The sequence below is a fragment of the Rhineura floridana genome, chromosome 8, assembly GCF_030035675.1.
Source record: "Rhineura floridana isolate rRhiFlo1 chromosome 8, rRhiFlo1.hap2, whole genome shotgun sequence".
NCBI lineage: Eukaryota > Metazoa > Chordata > Lepidosauria > Squamata > Rhineuridae > Rhineura > Rhineura floridana.
The window spans coordinates 94357559-94378367 of NC_084487.1; the positions used below are offsets into that span (position 1 = coordinate 94357559).

The 20809-nt window shown below is 43.3% G+C and overlaps 1 protein-coding gene across 6 annotated transcripts in view; it reads right to left on the reverse strand.

The window, feature by feature from the left end:
- Positions 1 to 20809, reverse strand: part of SLC13A1 (solute carrier family 13 member 1) — a 129990-nt gene that overhangs the window by 65957 nt on the left and 43224 nt on the right. For 5 of the 6 annotated variants that reach the window (XR_009764471.1, XM_061640143.1, XM_061640142.1 and 2 more), the window contains one exon: positions 6495 to 6619. The exons of the other annotated variant lie outside the window; for it this stretch is intronic. Coding sequence is in view for 4 of the 5 variants with exons in the window: in XM_061640143.1 (XP_061496127.1) it covers positions 6495 to 6593 (99 nt within the window). In the remaining variant the exon portion in view is untranslated. The remainder of the gene's footprint in view (positions 1 to 6494; positions 6620 to 20809) is intronic. 6 annotated transcript variants of the gene reach the window in all.

Genomic DNA, 20809 nt, shown 5'->3' on the forward strand with positions numbered 1-20809 from the left:
CCTGCAGAGATGCCCAGCACAGCTGTGGATCTGGTAGAACCCAGTATAGTACATGGCAGCCCAAAAAAACAGGTATCATGAGCCTCTCACACACACTCCAACAGCCTCTCTGATCACACCCCGCACCCTGGCTTGACCCCAGTTCTTCCTGTTCACCACCTGGATCTCAAGAGCAAAAACAGCAATGAACCTGGTGCCCGCATAGAAGCACTCATTTTGTTACCAAGAGCCTTTGGCTGCAACCAATACACACTTACCTAGGAGTAAGTCCCATTGAACCCAATGGAGCTTACTTCTGAGAAGACATGTATTGGATTGCAGCCTTTGCCTCCAAGAACCTTCTCAGGAGGAAGGGTCTACTTGTGAGAAGGAAGAAGTGTCATAGAACAAAGACAGTGAACCTGTGGCTCTCCAGTTGTTGGACTACAACCTCTCATTAAAATGTTGTTGTACTACAACCTCTCCAGACCAGGGATACCCAACATGGTATTCTGCAGATGTCGCAGACTCCAACTCCCATCAGACTCATCAGGGGATATGGAAGTTGTAGTTCAGCAGCATCTGGAACACACCTGTTAACTTCCCTTGCTCAAGTGTCTAAAGTATTCTAATGTGTTTCCAACTTCCAGCTTTACAGAGTTTGTTGCTTTAAGTCTATATGTAGCCCTTCTTCACATAACATCCATAGTCACCTGAGAGCTGCTTCCTCAAGTTGGGATCTAAAGTGGGTGTGTATGACTACTGCATCCTTATGGTTGGAGCCTTTTTCTATCTATTCATCACCTTTCAAATGAGGTATTTTTCTTATCTAATTATCACCTGCCCTCCCAGAGCTGCTTGGCAGAACATGCGAGGAAACTGATTTCCTCACAATTGTGTGGTATAAATGTGAAGGAGCAAGAGTTTGTGATGGGACAATTTTGCCTATCCTTTTTAGTTCTGAGTCATCCGGAATAGAGTGTGCCGTGGAGTAATAATCACAAAGAGAAAGTTATTCTCCAGTTCAAGCTGTCATTAAAGCAAACCAAAGCAGAGACAAATTATATACATATTAAATGTTCTGTAGCCAGTCGCTCTACACCATTTGAACAATGCTTCAAATGATCATATTGTGCATATGCTATAGTAGAGGGAAGCTTAGCCAGAAGGATTACTCATTAAAATAACATATTGAGCATAGTTAGTTCTCTGTGCCTGAAACTATATTATCCATCTCTTAGGCAGGGCTACATTTCAATAAGACTGTAAACAACAGAAATTTATTCATCGCTCAGTTTTATTGCTTGTAATTCTTTTCTTCTTTTTAAAATACACTTTCAACAACAACATTCTCACACAGTTACATGGCCAAAGAAGAAAAGGGAAACACAGAAAGGCCATCTGTTAACATTTCTCAAATCTTGCCCTAGATGTGAAGTCAAAGTCAGTTATGGTTATGGGCATGGTGTGAGATGCGACAGCCTCGCTTGTTTCAAAATAATTCCATCTCCTCTGTAATCATTTGCACATAACTGTAGAGAGTTACCAAACAATGGGTGCATGCAGCCCCGAGATGTGCTACATAGTTTTATCGACAGATGTGCCCAACACTACTGGGAGTCTATGAACCAGAACTTTGGAAGCATGCATTAGCATACCTAGCATAATGCTAAGGATGAATTTGCTTGAACAGCATACATTTCACAAGAGAGTAGAGATGTCCTGCACCATATCACAAAGAGAAATGGGGTGGAGTGCAGGAAAACTTGCTCATAGACAAGAATGACCAGAGCCCTGTTTGAGGCCCTTTTAATGGACACATTCTCTCTAGCCCTGTCCAGGTTTTTGTTCCTCTGTGCTATTGCTTGGAGGAGGAAACAGGAACAAGGACATTCATCCTGCTCCTTCTGTTGCATACCTGCTTGCCCTCCATGGTTTGGAGGGTGACCTTTTATAGGAGGGAGCTTGTTCTACTTTTGTAGGCTCCCTGTACATTTAAGAACCCTGATTTTCATTCATGATATTGTAAATGTCTATCATGCTCCCTCTTTTTTTCTAACCTAAAAAAACCCAAACATTTAAACTCCTACCATGTTGTGTCTGGCATTTGGACACATCCAAATTAAATCTGTCAACATCATCAAATTCATCTTTTCTCCTGACTTAAGAAAGGTTCAGTCTGTGTGGCTGGAGAGACATCTTAGTGGAAAACAACCAAACAATAGCAGTTTCCCCAAATACAGAATTTGATTCTGTGGTCTAGATGAGCATTTGCTATGTCAAAGTGCATTTTTTTTCCTCTTGGCATACTAGCCTGTGTCCACATCATCATGCATCAATGTGTGTGACTGAATATCACATGTCTTAAACAATACATCATCATGGATACTGTTTCCCAGTAATGTGTATATTAGTGCCAGACAATACATATCACCTACTGATGCATGAGAACATGAATCAATAAGTTGTGTAAGCTAGTTTATAGGGGGGAAAGACAGATGGATGTGGTAGGTTCACCTTAAAATCCACATAGTTTTTATTATTCTCTGTTCTCAAAAGATATACTTCCCTGAACATGGTGCTCTGACTGAGGACAGGAAACAACACAATTATTAAGAGTTTTGTTTTCCTCCCCAAATAAGTGGGAGGCAAACTACAAAGCTCTGTATTTATAGACAGAGTAAGCCCATGAAAGCAGACTACCATAAAAATTGGTACCATTTGTGAACAGGATGAAAGTCTGCACATTCACCGAGATCAATGAGAGTTTTGCCTTTGCCTTTTACAGAGTCAAGACCTCATCCATTAGCATCATTAACTTTGACAAATGTCTTGATTAGGTAGCAAGATAAAAGGCCATATTTCTCCAACAAAGAAGTCACTATTTTCTGTTTACTTTGGCCTTCTGTGATTAGTTATCATGTAGGACTTTAATGTAAAATATTGGACTTGTGTGCAAGTACAGGGTCCTTTCCTAAAATGCCCAAGACTGAAGACTAACATGCATGACTACATGCTGCATGGTAGCAGCCATACATGTTGATTTCATCTGCCACTGTGTACACATTGACTTCGTTTTAACATTCCCCTGAAAGCACCAGTGTTGGAGTAATGTGCTAAAGAAAGAAAAAGTCAATATGTATTGAATTCTGTGTGATAGCAGCTTGCACACAATTGCTTCCATGCATGCCACTGTGGGTTGAGGTTGCTGCAAGTGGGAGCTTTCCTGTTTGGAATATCAAAAAGCAGCAGGGGCTTGCCCTTTATATACACTAGCTGAGAAATCTCTTGAGAGAGACCTCTGATGGGCATTATTTATTTATTTAAAACATTCCTATACCACCTCTCACCAAGGTCTTGAGGTGGTGTGTACACATTAAAAACAGATTACCACAATATAATCATAAAATGCAGCTGTAACGGGGCAGAATTAAAAACAAACAAAAACAAAGCCTGATTAAATATGTTTTAAGAAGGCATCAAAATACCATCCAAGATGACTCCTGCTTAAGGTCAAAAGGGAGAAAATTCCATATGGTGCTTTCATTAAAAAGATTCCACACACCCTGCCCCCCCCGGTTGGCCATCAATCAGGCCTCCATTGGTTGTGGTATCATCAGGAGGACCTCACCAGTTGACCGTAATGATCAGCTGTAATGATCGTAATGATCAGATGATAGGGGAGAAGGTGCTGCCATATGTACCTTGGTCTCAAGTTGCTTAGGGCCTTATAGGTCAAAATCAAAATCTTGAATGTGGCTCAGTAGCTTACTGGCAGTTAGTACAATTATTTTAGAATTGGTATAATATGTGCATGGAAAGGCACCCCAGTGAGTAACTTAGCCATCACATTTTGTACCAGCTACACATTCCCTGTCGCTCTACTGATAAAGGTCACCTATCAGGATGGCTAAGACTGATTCATGTCCAAACCCAGGCCAGAACCCAGACTGAAATGGGTCCAGATAATCAGTTTCTTCTAAGTATGCCTGGAGTTGGGTCACCACCACCCTCTCAAGTATTTTTACCCCAAAAGGGGCATTCATGACCAAGCGGTAGTTGTTGAGTACCTCAGGGTCCAGAACAGGTTTCTTAAGAAGCAGTCACACCACCACCTATTTCAAGGTGGCAAGTACCACCCCCTCTCACAATGAAACATTTGCCACTTCTGGGACTCACTTGGTCTGCCTCCCTTGGTTCATATCAGCCATGATGGGCAAGGGTCAAGGGTCAAGCAGCTGGCTGAACAACAAGTATCTTGTCCATGTTTTGGGGGCCTCAAAAATTGAAAATGATCTCACAAAATTGAACCAGATGGTACATTGGATGCCTAATCCAGACCCATCAAAACAACAGCATTCAGGCCACCATACAGCTTAGCCATTTTATCCTCAAATTGCCTAGCAAATTTATCACAGCTGGCCTCTAAGGGTTGCAGAATCCAGCTTTCTGGGTTTGATATAAGGTGGCTACTTGAGGATGCAATGAAGGCTGCAAAGTAGGCCTTCTTTGCTATCCTCACTGCCACACAGTATGCACAATTATGTGCTCTAATATTTGTTCAATTGGCCTCCCAGCTAGTCCTGCACAATTGGTGCTCTAGTCATCATCTTGCTTGTTTCATTGCCAGCATCTTCTCAGAGGGACAGCAACACAGTCTGTACAGCGCCAAACAGGACATATAGGAGTGATTGTGTCCACAGCCTGTCACATTTCATTATGCTATAGGAACACTAGTGTTTTGACCCAATTGCCAGCTCTATTTGCTGGAAAAAAACCCAGAGCATTCAGGAATCCATCAGATTCTTTACATTTCTAAGAGTGGACTGTTTTAATTGGTCCCCCACCTTTGCAGGCAGGACGTTGTTGAAATACTAAAGCCCACTATCTTCAGCCCATTCCTCTCACACTCAAGGGCAAAGACTAAATTGAGAGTATGGCTTGCCCTGTGTGTTGGACCGATGGCATATTGAGATAGTCCCATGGTTGTCATGGAGGCCATGAAGTCCTGAGCTGTCCCTGTAACAGCAACCTCGGTGTGGACATTGAAGTCCCCAAAAACATTAGTCCTAGGGTTCTCCAAAACTACCTCAAGACTATACCAGCTCAGTCAGGGATGCTGCTGGGCTGCAGGGTGAGTGGCACACCAGGAGCATTCCCAATCTACCTCTTTGGCCCAGCAAGTTGTTGCAGCCACCCTGGTGTGGAAAGGTTGCTGCTGCTGCTGCTGCTGCTTCATCATCATCATCATCATCATCATCGTATTATTATTATTATTTAGATTTCTATCCCACTCTTCCTCCCAGTAGGAGCCCAGGGCAGTAATGGAGATGGAATCTCTTTAGGGCACAGCAATTCTGTAGGGCCCTCCAATCTGCATTAGTGCTGTACAGAATACCCAGATAGACAGAAATGGATCTGATCACTACTGCCCACATCTCCCACCCAGATCTCACTGATACTCACTGGATCAGCCCTCTCATCCAAGATCAAACAAGGATGAGTGTGGTCTTATTATGGACTGACCTGGAATTAAGATGCAGCATCACCAAAGCAAGGGGGCACAGTAGTAGAATAACCAGTAGCTCAGTGGAGTGGGAAAAGACTGATAGAAGGCATGGCCCAAAGGCATCTACACTGCTCCTGCCTCCCCTTGCACCATCTCTCCTACTGTCTGTCTCTGGTATGCCTGAGAAGAACTAGAAAAATGTTACTGGCTTAAAGCAAAACAAAAATATAGTTGCACTAATGAAATGAAGTACTTAAAGCACTATTCATATGTCTGGGTGAACGCCTGATCATGCAAAGGCCCATTTTCATTGTCTTGACCCCCTTTTTCACAGATTAGAAATGCCACAAACTGAGCCTCCATAGACTCAGATGCAGTCCACACTGGAGGCCATTGGCATGGTGAAAGGAAGAGACTCACACGCTGCTTTCCCACCATGCTATTGCAGAGAGTGCTGCCCTGTGTGAGTGTATGAACTGGAGGCTAGAATAAGGATATGCACTAGAGCAAACAGCAGCAATAACATAAATGATTTTCACCCTATCAGTTTTTTCATTCCATTCAGCTAGGAGCAGTGACATTCCCACTCTTGTTCCGGTTCTTCGAATACATGTAACTGGCATTACTGAAATTATGTTTCATATAACGCCAACCATAGGCTCTCTCACACACAGTGAAAAAGCCATTAAAAGATAGGTCTTATTGACACTCCATATATGGTTATACAGACTAAACACACTGAAGCTATTCTGCTGATTATACCCAGGATTTGTACTGATCTGAAATGTTTAAAAGATTTAAAATAATCTGGGTGACAGTTTATCAGCTTGATCTGCTAAGAACACACTAGGAAAACTTTACAAAAGATACCTGAAAATAGTTTAATTGCTTTTAGACTGCATTGCATAGCAGAGTTTCAATTTGAGAAGAAATACTAGGAGGAAGATGAAATGCTTCAGTTAGGTTGGTTTTTGGAAATATAAATATGCAGTTAGTCTTTACTTACTTTGGTTCTGATGATGAGAGGCAAAGGAAGGAGCAGAAGGGGGGTGAAGAGAATAAGGAGGAACCGGCGGTAGGCCAAGAGTGTTCTTATCATCTTCATTGCTGTGGGTTGGAGACTCAGCTTTTCTGTAGAAAGAGTAGACTTAAAAAAAACCCTGAGATCATACCTTAAGTAGATGTGTCTGATTAATATTTCTCCAAACTATCACCTTTAGCCATTGCCACGGTCAAGCCGAGTTAAAAATAAATCTTGCTTTTTATTGTTTTAGAGTCTTATATTAGCACATGAGATAAGAGGTTCATTCACCAGCAATGAAAGACATAAAATAATTACTATTCTCACTGCATTTTATTTACTCTTTCCTAGCTCTTCTCTACATTAGAATGAGGCCTAAGAACCCATCCAGCCCCTGCTGAGTGATTGACAAGGCTTCTTCACCCAGTCCTTTAATTAAGCCTGAAGACAAAAAAACAAAAACATTGTTGTGAATCCTGAGACTTCATTTGGGATCATTCAAGTTTCAAACCTACTTTGGTTAAATGCATGCTCTCGAAGTACAGTGGAAAATGAACTGTAAATGTTCAGAACTCTTGCTTCATTTTTACTGATAGCACTACACCAGTGTTCCTCTGGGTATATTACTATCACATACTGTGACAGAGAGGCTTCCTTCATTATATGCCAAGACCCACATCATAGGGAAGTTGTGCTATGCTGTCTAAAGAGAGAAAGCCCCCCGACTCACCATTTTCAGTAAATGTATATAAACTATGGCTGCAATCCAACCTCACCCCACTTACCTGGAATAAGCCCCATTAATTCAATAAGACATTACCATGAGATAGATAGATTTATTTATTTATTTATGTATTTATGTATTATTTTATTTATACCCCACCCTTCCCCACAGCAGGAGCCCAGGACGGCAAACAGAAACACTAAAAACACTTTAAAACATCATAAAAAGACCTTAAAATACATTAAAACAAAACAACGTTAAAAAAATTTTTTTAAAAACTTTAAAAACATCTTTAAGAAAAAAGGGTTAAAGATATTAAAAGACATATTAAAAGCAATTCTAACACAGAGGCAGACTGGGATAGGTCTCAACTTAAAAGGCTTGTTGGAAGAGGAAAGTCTTCAAAAGGCGCCAAAAAGATAGCAGAAATGGTACCTGGCTAATATTTAAGGGGAGGGAATTCCACAGGGTAGGTGCAGCCACACTAAAGGTCCGCTTCCTATATTGTACAGAATGAACCTCCTGATAAGATGGTATCTGCAGGAGGCCCTCACCTGCAGAATGCAGTGATCTGCTGGGTATATAAGGGGTAAAACGGTGTTTCAGGTATCCTGGTCCCGAGCTGTATAGGGCTTTGTACACCAAAACTAGAACCCTGAACTTGGCCAGGTAGCAAATGGGCAGCCAGTGCAGTTCCTTCAGCAGCGGGGTGACATGTTGGTAATACCCTGCCCCAATAAGCAGTCTCGCTGCTGCATTTTGCACTAGCTGCAGCTTTCGGACCAACCTCAAGGGCAGCCCCACATACAGTGCATTACAGTAATCCAGCCTAGAGGTTACCAGTGCATGGACAACAGTGCTCAGGCTATCCTGGTCCAGAAACGGACACAGCTGTCTTATCAGCCGAAGCCGGTAAAAGGCACTCCTAGCCACAGAAATCACCTGGGCCTCTAGCAACAAAGAGGGATCCAGGATCACCCCCAGACTACAGTCCTGCTCTTTCAGAGGGAGTACAACCCCACCCAAAGCAGGCAACTGACCAATTATCCGAACTTGGGAACCACCAACCCACAGAGCCTCCATCTTGCTAGGATTCAGACTCAGTTTATTGCCCTCATCCAGCCCACCACCGAGTGCAAGCAGCGGTCCAGGGCTTGCACGGCCTCTCCTGATTCAGATGTTACGGAGAAATAGAGCTGGGTGTCATCAGCATACTGCTGACACCTTGCCCCAAATCTCCTGATGACTGCTCCCAGGGGCTTCATACAGATGTTAAACAGCATGGGGGACAAGATGGTACCCTGCGGCACCCCACAGCACAACTGCCAGAGGGCTGAAAGACAGTCACCCAATGCTATTCTCTGAGAGTGACTTTGGAGATAGGATCGGAACCACTGTAAAACAGTTCCTCCAATACCCAGCTCACCAAGTCGGTCCAGAAGGATACCATGGTCAATGGTATCAAAAGCCGTTAAGAGATCAAGTAAGAATAACAGGGTCACACTCCCCCTGTCCTTCTCCCGGTAAAGGTCATCCATCAGGGCAACCAAGGCCGATTCAGTCCCATAACCAGGCCTGAACCCAGACTGGGATGGATCAAGATAATCTGTTTCATCCAAGAGTACTTGCAATTGCTGCGCCACAACCCTTTTAATCACCTTCCCTAAAAAAGGGGTATTTGCAACCGGTCAGTAGTTGTCATAAACGAATGGGTCCAGGGTGGGCTTTTTCAGAAGTGGTCGGATCACCATCTCTTTCAAGGCACCCGGAACCACTCCCTCCCACAATGATGTGTTGACCACACTCTGGATCCACTCGGTCAAACTCCCTCAGCAAGCTTTAATAAGCCAAGAAGGGCAAGGGTCGAGAGGACACGTTGCTGGCCACATCATCGCAAGCACCTTGTCCATGTCATCAGGCCACATCAACTGAAACAGTTCCCAAGAAGTTGCAGCAGACTTTGCACTGGACACCTCATTGGGGACTACAGTAGATGTGGATGGGGCATCAAGACTTGCTATGGAGGCGAGCAACTTTACCCTCAAAGTACCTAGCAAACAATTCACAGTGGGCCTCCGAAGGGTCTAAAACTCCATTTCCTGGAGTTGATGTCAACAGACTCCTGACAATACGGGAAAGCTCCACCAGACGGCTACTTGAGGATGTGATGGGGGCAGAGAAGTGGGCCTTCTTCGCCGCCCTCGCCGCCACAGTAGGCACAGTTATGATATTTTACTCGTGCTTGATCAGCCTCACAGCAAGTCTTTCACCACTTGCGTTCTAGCCGTCGTCCAGCCTGTTTCATTGCCCTTAGCTCACTGGTGTACCAAGGTGCAGACAGAGCTCCACAATGCCGGAGAGTGTGCTTGGGGGCAATCGCGTCGAGACCCCGACGCGCCTCACTGTTCCACAGTGTGACAAGAGCTTCAACAGGTCGCCTGCTCTATCTACTGGGAACTCCCTCAGGGCATTCAGGAATCCAGTGGATTCCATTAGGCTCCGGGGGTGGACCATCTTAATCTGTCCACCACCCATGCAGGGAAGGATCGGAGCCATAAGTCTGAACTTCACCAGGAAGTGATCTGACCATGACAATGGGGTGACATCTACCCCCCCATCTCCAGACCACCCCTTCCTCCATCTGGAGCAAAAACCAAGTTGAGGCTGTGTCCTGCCCAATGCATCAGGCCAGTGACAACTTGAGACAGCCCCATGGTCATCGTGGAGGCCATGAAGTCCTGAGCCGGAACATTAGAGGCAGCCCCAGCATGAACATTGAAGTCACCCAACACTATCGTTCTGGGCGCCTTCAACACCACAGCCAAGACGGCCTCCGCTAGCTCAGTCAGAGAAGCTGCTGGGCAGTAGGGTGGACGGTACACCAGCAGCAACCCTAGTTTACTGTCTCCTCGGCCCTACACCAGGTGCAGGCCCTCACAGCCAGCTCCAAGACAGAGTGGTTTCCTGGTGAAAGAGATGGAAGTTGTGTAGACCACAGCAACTCCTTCCCACCGTCCCTGTAGCCTGTGCTGGTGTTGCACTGAGTATCCAGGTGGGCAAAGCTGGGTCAGATCAACTCCTCCCAGCTCACCCACCCAGGTCTCAGTAATGCACATGAAATCGGCACCTTCCTCCACAATCAAATCATGGAGGAGAGTGGTCTTATTGTGTACCGAACTGGTGTTAAACAACACACACAGGCCAGTAGGCACAGCGGATGAGCAATGCGGAACCCATCCATGAGAGGAGCGGCAGCAAGGAACAAGGAGCAGATAGCCTTGCCTTCACCTTCTATGGTAATTCACCACCTCCCCATGGCTATAATTCCCTCTACCCATGATCACTGAAATTGGGGTGGCATCACCCATGTTCCTCCATACTAAGACTCCTCCTAAACAGCTGATATGGACCCAACACAAGCCCACCAACAAAGCCTGCCAGAGCCAATTATCCCAGAAGGCCTCTGCGAGAATTGGGAACAGTCGTACCCATTCAAACTTTTTCACACAGGGCCCATCTACTCCCCCTCCTGTCTCACACCCAGGGAGGGCCAGCCTTCTCCCAGTTACAGACTCTCACTCTGAAGCCATCTGGCGACTTTCTCCTATCATTCAGTTCACTGCACAGGCTCTCACCCTGTGCAGGAACTACAGATGCACCACACGCCCTCCCCACCACCAATCTCCTCTAGACTGGTTTAACAGAAAATTAAAACAAACAAAAAAGGAAAGTAATAGAAGGGGGGTAGTGCCCTTGCCCTCAGGACTCCCTAAGAGGATCCCCAAGGGGCAAACCCTTTTGGTGTCGCCCCTTCGGTGGTGACCCCACCGGCGGCAGACCCGGCGCCCAAGGGCAGCTGGGCTTTTATGCCTCCTGACCCAGCCAGCAGCTGATGCAAGAGGCTGCAAGATTACCTGAGCCTCTCTCTGGAGCCAGGGTAAGGCAGGGAGTCCCAGTCCTCGCAGCACTTGCCAGAGACTTCAGCTGTCTTGAGAGAGAGCACCCCAAAGGAGCGAGCAGCAAGCACCCAGATGCTCAGATACTCACTCCCAGGGCAGGTCTTCTTCAGTCCCCTAGTGCTGCAGCTGCAGATTTACCTCTAAGTAGACATGGTTGGGATTCTAGCCTCATTCCAACTTTCTTTTTGTTTGGAATCAGCTATTTTTCATGTCATAGGGTTTATACGGATGGCGCCCTGGGCTCCTTTGGGAGGAACGGCAGGATACAAATTTGATAAATAAATAATAAATAAAACAAACAAGAACTTTGAAGAGGTCACTTTTTGAATACTCTTATAAAAGATCTAGAGGGAAAGCCTTATTATTTATTTAGGGCATTATTCGTCTATGGTAGCTACAAAGAATCTTATGATTTTATTATAATAAGATTTATTAATAAAACTGTTACATTTTTAATGCTGCAATCCTATACCTGCTTATTTGGGAATAAGGACCATTGAATCCAATGGCATTTACTTCTGAGCAGACCAAAACAAGTGATTTTTTCAAAAGAAGTTTCCTCAATTTGCCCCAAAGTTAGTTGTGCCAAGCATTTCTTTAGCCCTTTGAAGGGACAAGGTACGTCTGCCTCTATAGACAACATGATGACATTACTTATGTAAAGTTGTGTCACTGGAAAAAATGAAACCAATTGTGGTTTGTGATACGGAATGCAAGCAACAATGCAACCGAGAAAGCTCTTTCTTTAATGAACACATGTTGACACACAAAGTGACAACATGTTACATCCCTATTGTCATAAAATTAGCACAGAGATATAATGAGGGAAGAGGCCATAAAGGATTTTGAAGGTGAGGACAAGAAACTTGTGCAGGATGTGTGACTGGACTGGAAGCCAGTGAAGGGATTTAAGGGCGGATCAAGAGAGCTTAACAATTTTGGCAGCAGAGTCCACAACACAATATTTGGAGGGTACCACATTAGCTACCTCTGCTCGAGAGATTCCAAGAACTGGAACACCCCACGCATGAGGACCCTTGAATAATTAGCATCCATTTACAGTAATGATTGAATCTTAACTCAAATGCTGCTTTTGCTATAGGCAAATAAAGTGAGTTGCACTTGATCAAAAAGGCCACAGCCCAGTCTTTTAACAATATACTCTTAATTCAGAAGGAAGTCCCATTCAGCTCTTTCTCAAATATGAGTGTTTAGAATTGCAATCTTAATGTCCTAAAATTGTTAGCATAAAGCTACAATTACCTTAAATCTTACAGGGAACATTGTATGCAGAAGCTATCACTCTTTTAATCACTTTCAAGCTTGTAGTAAACTTTCTGCTGTTCATGGCTTGGTGTTACAACAGCAACTCTGACTTACACAGAGCCCTTCCTGCTCCCTCTGCCACTTGTACATAATGACCGGAAACTTCCTTCAAATGCTTTCCAGGAGAAAGGGGAGGGCATGTTAGCAAGAGATGTAAGGCAAGAATGGAACATTCAGAAGGTAATGGGAAGGTGGCAGATTAGACATGAAATTCATGAGCTGGGGATAAGTAGAAAGGAGGAGATTGGGAAAGAGAAAAGAATTTGGGAGTTGACAGACTACCTAAAAGCAATCCTATACACATTTATCTGGCAGTAAGTCCCTGTCAGAATCTCCTCATTTAGGTCCCTAGGGTCCTCAGAACACCTTAGCCTCAGAGAAATCCTGGTGGGATCCTTACCCCTAGGGCTTGGAAGTATATTTTTCAACACTGGATCCCTTTTATATTTTTATTTCCAAGGTGTAGGACTTTCTTACCTACATCCCTGTCTAATTGTCTAAATGCAATGACTGGGAGGGCAGGGTTAGCCCGCGACTTAATCTCTTTTCTCTTTTGCTCTAATGGCAACCAGTACAGTTTTCTTCCTGCTTTCCGCCTCTTGTCCTTTTCTGTCTTCCACTGCCTGTTCCCTTCCAGTTATACATTTCCTGGGACCTCTCCCCCCCGCATCTTGCCACTGTGGACATCTATGTAGCCCCTCCCCTGGCTCACCTGGGTTTTCCTCTGAATGAGCCGGGAATGTCATGGGAGGCAGCTGGAAACATACCTCCTGTGTCTTCCTGGCAGTCCCATTGAACTTAATGACCCACTCTATTCCTGTGAATGCAATGTGTCTTAATGGTTTTTAATACTGCATTTTAAATTTCTGTTACCCATACTGGGACCTAATGGTGAAGGGCAGGTAATCAATATACTAATACTGTATAAGATTACACTGTAACAGAAACTGAACCCAGATAGAAAGGGTGGGATGATTAAGACAGACAAAGGTGAGATGGGGAAGAGAAAGTGTGGGTGCTTTTTTATTAAATTTGAATTATGTATATGGTTTTCTACAAAGTGTTGTGTTGTCTACTTGTCTTGCATAGTTACATTGTTGTTGTAGCAGCAGTAGATAGGTTGGCTAAGAGATATCTGCTGGCGTTTGGGTTGGTTGAATAGACTATGTACAAGACTGATCTACTATATGCTTGAGAGCTACATACTTCGGAACCAGTGCATACCTCTGCTTCTACAGGACCAGGCTGGCTCACATTAATTGTAAAGTAAAATACAAGTGCCAAATCCAGTCCTGAAACCAAACTAGAATGGGTCCAGATAATCTTTTCTCCAAATGCGCCTGCAGTTGAAGAGCCACCACCCTCCTGAGCACTTTAACCAAAAAGGAGTATTAGAGACTGGGACCAGGGAGGGCTGTTTTAGGAGCAGGCGTACCACTGCCAGCTTCAAGGTAGTCAGGACAACCCCCTCACACAAAGTTCCATTAACCACCCCCTGGACCCACCCGATCAAACCTCCCTGATTTGCACAAACAAACCAGGAGTGTCAAGGGTCAAGAGGGCAAGCAGTAGGGTGGACAGCCCAAAGCACCGTATCTATATCCTCAGGCCTGGGTTTTTGTATGTAAAGGGGCTTTTCCCCCACTCAGGTCTTCAGCCTTAAATAGTTGCAGTGTTTTTGGTTCATTTAGCTAGGAACCATTCTATTTACTGAATCTGAGTAATGTTCACTGGAAATGGTCCCTCTTCATCCTCACTGAGGGGAGGGGAAATCTTTCCTCAGGCTCAAACAGGTGTTAGATGGGGTTGTGGAGATCCGCTCTGTGTTCAGCAATGGTTGATGCTTCCTCAAAGTTGGGAAATTCATCTTCAAGTATGGTGCATGGCTGTCAAGGCCATCAGGATGACTCGAGCTGAGGCTACACAGAACTATGATGAACTCTCCTAAAGAAAATAGTATTAAAATGTGTAAACAAGACCCTATCTAATTCACACTTTCCGAGATAATAAGAGAACTGAAACAGTCATCCTTCCAAATTTGCAATTATCTGATGTGCAATTGCACATTACTCCAGCCAAGTAATGTGTAAAAAAAATCATATATGAAGTGTGCATAAAAATGCATATATTCATGAAAATAACATACAAAGATGTATTGTTGTGGGGAAAATTGCTCTGCAAAAAGGTGTATACTACGCAAAATTGCATACAAATGTGTATATTGGGGTAAATCAACATGAAATTCTGATGGATTTTCATGAGGAGCTTTTTTTAATGCAGGTGGATGTGGAAATTTGGAGAATTGAGCTTTGGGTTCTAAAAATGAGAAACTGGGAGAACTCACAATTAATAGATTCAGCCATCCCTAGACAAGACACACAGCATGTTTAGAGTTTGTATGTGGGGCATCATAGTGTGGACTGTCTAGCTCCACAGCATTGCTTTCAGTGTAATAATCACTTCAGGTCTGTCAAAGCATTTTCCCTCATATGTTCACACGAGGGAGCAGAGTGGGGGCACAGCCATTGGCCCTGCCATCTCCAGCACCGCCACCCTCCACAAAGTGGAGCTGAACTTCTGAAGCTGGAGGGTGGTGTACATGCATAGCCTCAACACAAGATTTAGAACCTTGATCGCACAGGGAGAGTGCTAAATTGTGCTGGAGCCTCCATGAGTACATCAGTGTAGCTCCCTGCTACAGACATTCACACTCCAACACCCAGAGAGCAGGGAAAGGAGCTGGTTGCAGAATGAGATGAAGGAGGCAGAGCTAACTAGTATGTCCCACATCCCTCTCATTATATGAGAATTATTATTATTATTATTATTATTATTATTATTAACTTTATTTATACCCCGCCGTTTTTCCAAATTGGAACTCACGGCGGCTTCCAGGTAAAAGACACATACAATTTAAAACCTATCAAAAATAAAAGCATATAATACATAAATGAATAAGTATAAACAGATATAATTAAAAAATGAACGCTTGTTTAAAATAGCATTAAACTGTTTCTAATAATTAAAAAACATAATCATAAAATCAGAATAATTAAAAAATAAACTGGCAAGAACAATATAACATCCTTTTTGGCCTATCCTTGGCCGCCTTCAGAATCAAAGGCTTGCTGAAATAAGAAAGTTTTTAACTGTCGGCGAAAGGACTACAGGGAAGGGGTCATTCTTATCTCCCTAGGGAGGGAATTCCAAAGCCTAGGGGCCACCATCGAGAAGGTCCTATCTTGTATTCCCACTAGTTATACTTGTGCGGATGTAGGTATTGAAAGAAGGGCCTCTCCTGAAGATCTCAGGGACCGGGCAGGCACATAGAGGGCAATGCGATCTGACAAATAGCCTGGACCCAAGCCATATAGGGCTTCATAGGTCAGCACCAGCACTTTGAATTGTGTCCAGAAACAAACTGGCAGCCAGTGGAGCTTTTAAAACAGGGGAGTTGTATGGTCCCTGTAATCAGCCCCAGTTAACATTCTGGCTGCAGCACGTTGTACCAACTGAAGTTTCCGAGCAGTCTTCAGAGGCAGCCCCACGTAGAGCGCATTACAGTAATCTAAACAGGATGTGACTAAGGCATGTGTCACCGTGGTCAAATCGGACGGGTCAAGGAACGGGCGCAGTCTGAGCTAATATATAGATCAGAATGTAAATTATCCTTCAGATTTCACACTTGTCTGGATGTTGCAATGCTATTCGTGGCTCCAGAAATGTACCAAAATGTGTTTTAAAATGGCATGCTTTATTTATTTAGTAAATTTATATCTTACTCTTCCTGCAAAGGAGGATAAAATATGTACGGAAATGTGAACGTTGAGGTAAAATAGGTATTTAAGTCATAAAATGCATATTTAAATACACATTTAAATATGAATATGGATAAATAACACCCACATTTAAATGCAGACATAAGATGGAATTGACATATGAATAAATACATGCAAAATTGACACGAACCAGAAATAGACTGATCTACCCATTACTAATATAAGATAAGTAAGTTTGCCAAGTCTCTGGTTTTTGCCCAGAGACTTCAGATTTTGGGGGTCCTCTCTGGGTCTCCAGGTGAGTCACCTCAATCTCTGGAATCTCAGCTTTCATTTTTTTAAAAATTGAGTTTCTAGGTGGTCTGGTTCACAAGATATACACCAAAATGTCACACACACCCCACAACTTCTGTTAAAGGAGCTCTTAGCTGGCTGCTCTAACCCCGCCCTTTCAGGTTTGTAGCCAATAAGTGAAGTCAAGGTTGTGATTGACAAGGGATTTGTTGACCTATAACCCTAGCTAGAATCCATTGCAAGTCCAGAAAACTGTTGTTTTTTCCCTGGTTGTCTGAAAATCTCATAAATTGAGTAAGTTTATAGCTTTCAGCGGTAGCAAAAGTCTCTTCCTTGTGTGCAGGAGATCTAAATGCCATTACAATGTATTATTCTTTTCTAATTATGATGAGTCAAAGAAGTTCCTGGGCTGTTGAGAGGGCAGTGTTTTGAAAACCTTCCCAATGTGAAGCTTTAATCCTATACTTGCTTTTCTGGCAGTAAAGCTGCAATGCTAATCACACATAGCAGAAGTAAGCCCACTGAATTCAGTAGGACTTCCTTTTGAGTAGACATGGTTAGGATTATGCTGTAAATTAATGGGACTTTTGAGTGAACATAGCGAAGGATTGTGTTTATGTTATAAATCTTTCTCTCTCCCTCCAATCCTATTTTTAAAGCAATAAGGCAGGGCTTACTTAGGTACACTGCTTTTATTATGTATGAAACTAATACTTTTTTTTTTAAAGTTCTGCAATGCCCAACTGGTTTGGACAATAAACTATTATTTAGGGTGTATGCATTTTATATCTCCAGTGTGTGTGTATATAGAGTCTTTCCAATATCCCTATGAGGTAAAGTTGCCGACTAGAATCCAAGGCAGCTCACAACAAGAAATAAATCCCTTTAAAATCAAATAACCATAAAACAAATGTAAAACAGTTGCAAAACAACTTAAAGTGGCATGATTCTGAATTTTAGGTTGAGTGAGTGAAGTTCCTTATCATTTGAGGTTGCAGTTCTCTGTACACTTCCCTGTTTGAGTAAACCCTACTGAATACATTGGGACTTGCTTCTGAGTAAACAATCATAGGATTGCACTACAAATATCTTTACAGGTTGTGTAAATAATAAACAGTCTTTGGCAGTCATGCTTATATAAATATTTATTCATACTATGTCCCGATAAGTATCTGATTTCACACTATGGTTGCACATTATTATTTCCTCTACATTTTTAGTGTGCCCTTCTTCCTTGGGGTGGTCATGGTTCCCCTCTGTTTTCATCCTGAGGAACAGATTAGGCTGAGAGATGGTGAGTAGTCCATGGTCACCCAGAAAACCTTATAGCTGATTTCCATTTAAAAAAATTAATTAAAATGATTTACATTCAGGTAAAGTTTATGAAATAGATCCACACAATACATTTACTGCAGATCCAACTTGCATTTAAAGTGCATGACTTCCCCCAAAGAATCTTGGGAAATGTTGTTTCCCCTTCACAGTTATAGTTCCCAGCACCCTTAACAAACTACAGTTCCCATTATGCTGTGGTGGGATTAACGTGCTTCAAATGTGTATTGAATGTGCTTTAAATGAATGGTGTGGATCTGCCCTAGGTATGCTGTGCATTCATTAGTGAACTAAAATGAACAATTTTAAAAGTTTTTTTTTAAACAGGAGAAGGGCTGAAAGTCAGTGGTAGGGCATATGCTTTGCATGAAAAGGTCCAAAATTCAATCTCTGGAAAAGACTATTGCCTTGAATCCTTGAGATCCAATGCTAGTCCATGTCATCAGTACTGAGCTAGATGGTACCAAATGGCCTGAGTTGGTATGAGGCAGATTTCTTTGTTCCTAAAAGAAACCCAAGGACCACAGTGACTTCAAAACTGTGGTTGATGCTTAATTACATCACTAGGGCCCGCCCCATGATACCACTTGGGCTTGCCCCCATGACATCACTAGGGCCTGCCCCTGAAATCTCAGGGTTTGGGATGCTTCTGACCTGGCAACCCTAAACACAAGCCATCACCTTTCTTCCCAATATTCTTTACACAGACAAACATATCACTGAAACTGCCTACAGGGATCGTCTCACAGAACAGGATTACTGTTTCTTCCCTTCTCCCCCTCACTTGCCTTGCTTTTGATCACTCACCTCAAGGCTTTATGTGCATTTGTCAACCAGTATGGAAGGCCGACTAGGCTACTGCAGAGGGTGGAAGAAAAGAGGAGGACCACAGAAACCAAGCTCCTACCTACAGCAGTAGGGATGCTGGAGACATTTGGATGGGATGCATTCCAGAGTGGACGTACACAATCAATAGTTCCTGGAGATATGTGGAGGTTGGAACACAGCATGCTGTGGGATCCAAACTCCTGGCAGTTTGAAAAAAGGTGATCCAAGGACTATCCTAATTTTTTTCTCAATCTTGCTGGATGCTCAAAGTGGTAAAAAGGCCAGCACCTGAAGATGTGTCTGAAAATGCCCTTAGAAAGTGAATCATGATGTCCCATCTCTCTCTCTTTTTCTTTTACATGAAGTTGAAAATGGGACAGAACAGATGTTCAGTCAGCCATGTGCAAAACAGTTCGAATTAAGATCCCTTCCTGGCAACAACTTTTCTATCAGTCTGTGGCAGAAGATAAGGGATGCACGATCACTTCATCAGTGCAGCTCAGAGACCAGAAACATTTGATTCCTCCTCTCCTTGAACTATTTCCATCCCAGCTGGTCATTAGAAGATATTGTAATTGTACCGGAGTTTGCTCATTTCCTCCTCCCTCCCAATCCATTTTCCCTTCGTGTTGTGTCTTTTAGATTGTAAGCCTGAGGACTGTCTTGTTTTTACTGCTCTCTAAGCCACTTTGGGAGCCTTTTTTCAGCTGAAGAGATGGGTTAAAATAACTGAAATGGACAACAGCAAGGAAAAGCCACAATAAGATTTTAGGAGTTTAGAGGGAGACATGAGAGGTTGTTTTTAATGAAAACTTACTTTTACTGCTCAGATATAGGGTGGAGCTTCTGATTTTGAAAATAAGCAGGGCTTGTGTGTGTGTGTGTGTGTGTGTGTGTGTGTGTGTGTGTGTGTGTGTGTAACAGTACTCACCAGTACAGAGTACTGGCCCGTCATCCATGGCACTTTTATCAATGTATACCAGCATCTCATTTAAAAACTAAAAAAGCACTGAGAATAAGTAAGTACAGTAGGGCCCCACTCATACGGTGGATTACGTTCCAGACCCCCCGCCAGAAAGCAAAATCCACCCAAAAGCAGAACTCCATTAATAAAATGGTGCCTGACGCCCAAAAAACACCATAAACACGGAACAAGTACCATATGAGTGGGAGGAAACTACCATATTAGCAGGCCGCCGAAAAGTGGGGCCCTACTGTATAGGATATGACAGACTGAAACAGGGAAATGCAAGTGGATACAGATGAAAGGAGGATCTGCTTTAGATAAAGGCAAAAGACAGGAGGGGGGAAATTCCTCCTTCTTCCTTTTTCTCCACACCACAAATAACTTAGCCTGAATTGGGTATAGATTTCTAGGGCCTTCATTTTAATGATGTGAAGCTCTGTGTCTTCATAACAGGCAGAATTCAATAGAGGTAGCTGAGAAAACTTCCCTGTTTGTTCATTTGTTTTTCGAACGTATTCCTCACGCTCCCTGATCATCAGGATTGCTCAAAGTGACACACAACATGGAAATACATACATACACAACCTGTTGAGAGCACTTTCTGTTTCTGCCATTTGTACAGCTACTAAAGATGTGGAGCTTCTCTCCATTGTAGCAACCCTAAAGCTGCTTCCCTTGTCTACAAGTGTTGTCTTGCTAAGGCCCTTCCAGCTGTCTGTTTACAGTTCCTGTTCTTAACTGTAGCGGGGGGGGGATTCTGCTGTAGGAATAATACATGAAGCAGGCTATGATGTTATTAATACTGAATCAACCAAAATATTCCTAGGGTTGCAGGTCTTTTCTTGCTATGATAAAAGCATAGGGTTGGCATCAGCCCCTGACAACTGGGCAGCTGACAGGGCCTGCTCATGATGCCTACTGTGGAGTCCCCTTAATTCCACCCCCATTCAGCAACTGGATCAAGCTACTATTTTAATTTCCCACAGTACCCTCAACCTAGTGTTGCTCTGAGGAATTGTGGGAAATTTAAACAGCAGCTAGACCCAGCTACCCAACATGCTTGGAGTGCTGCCATCACAGCAAGGTATATC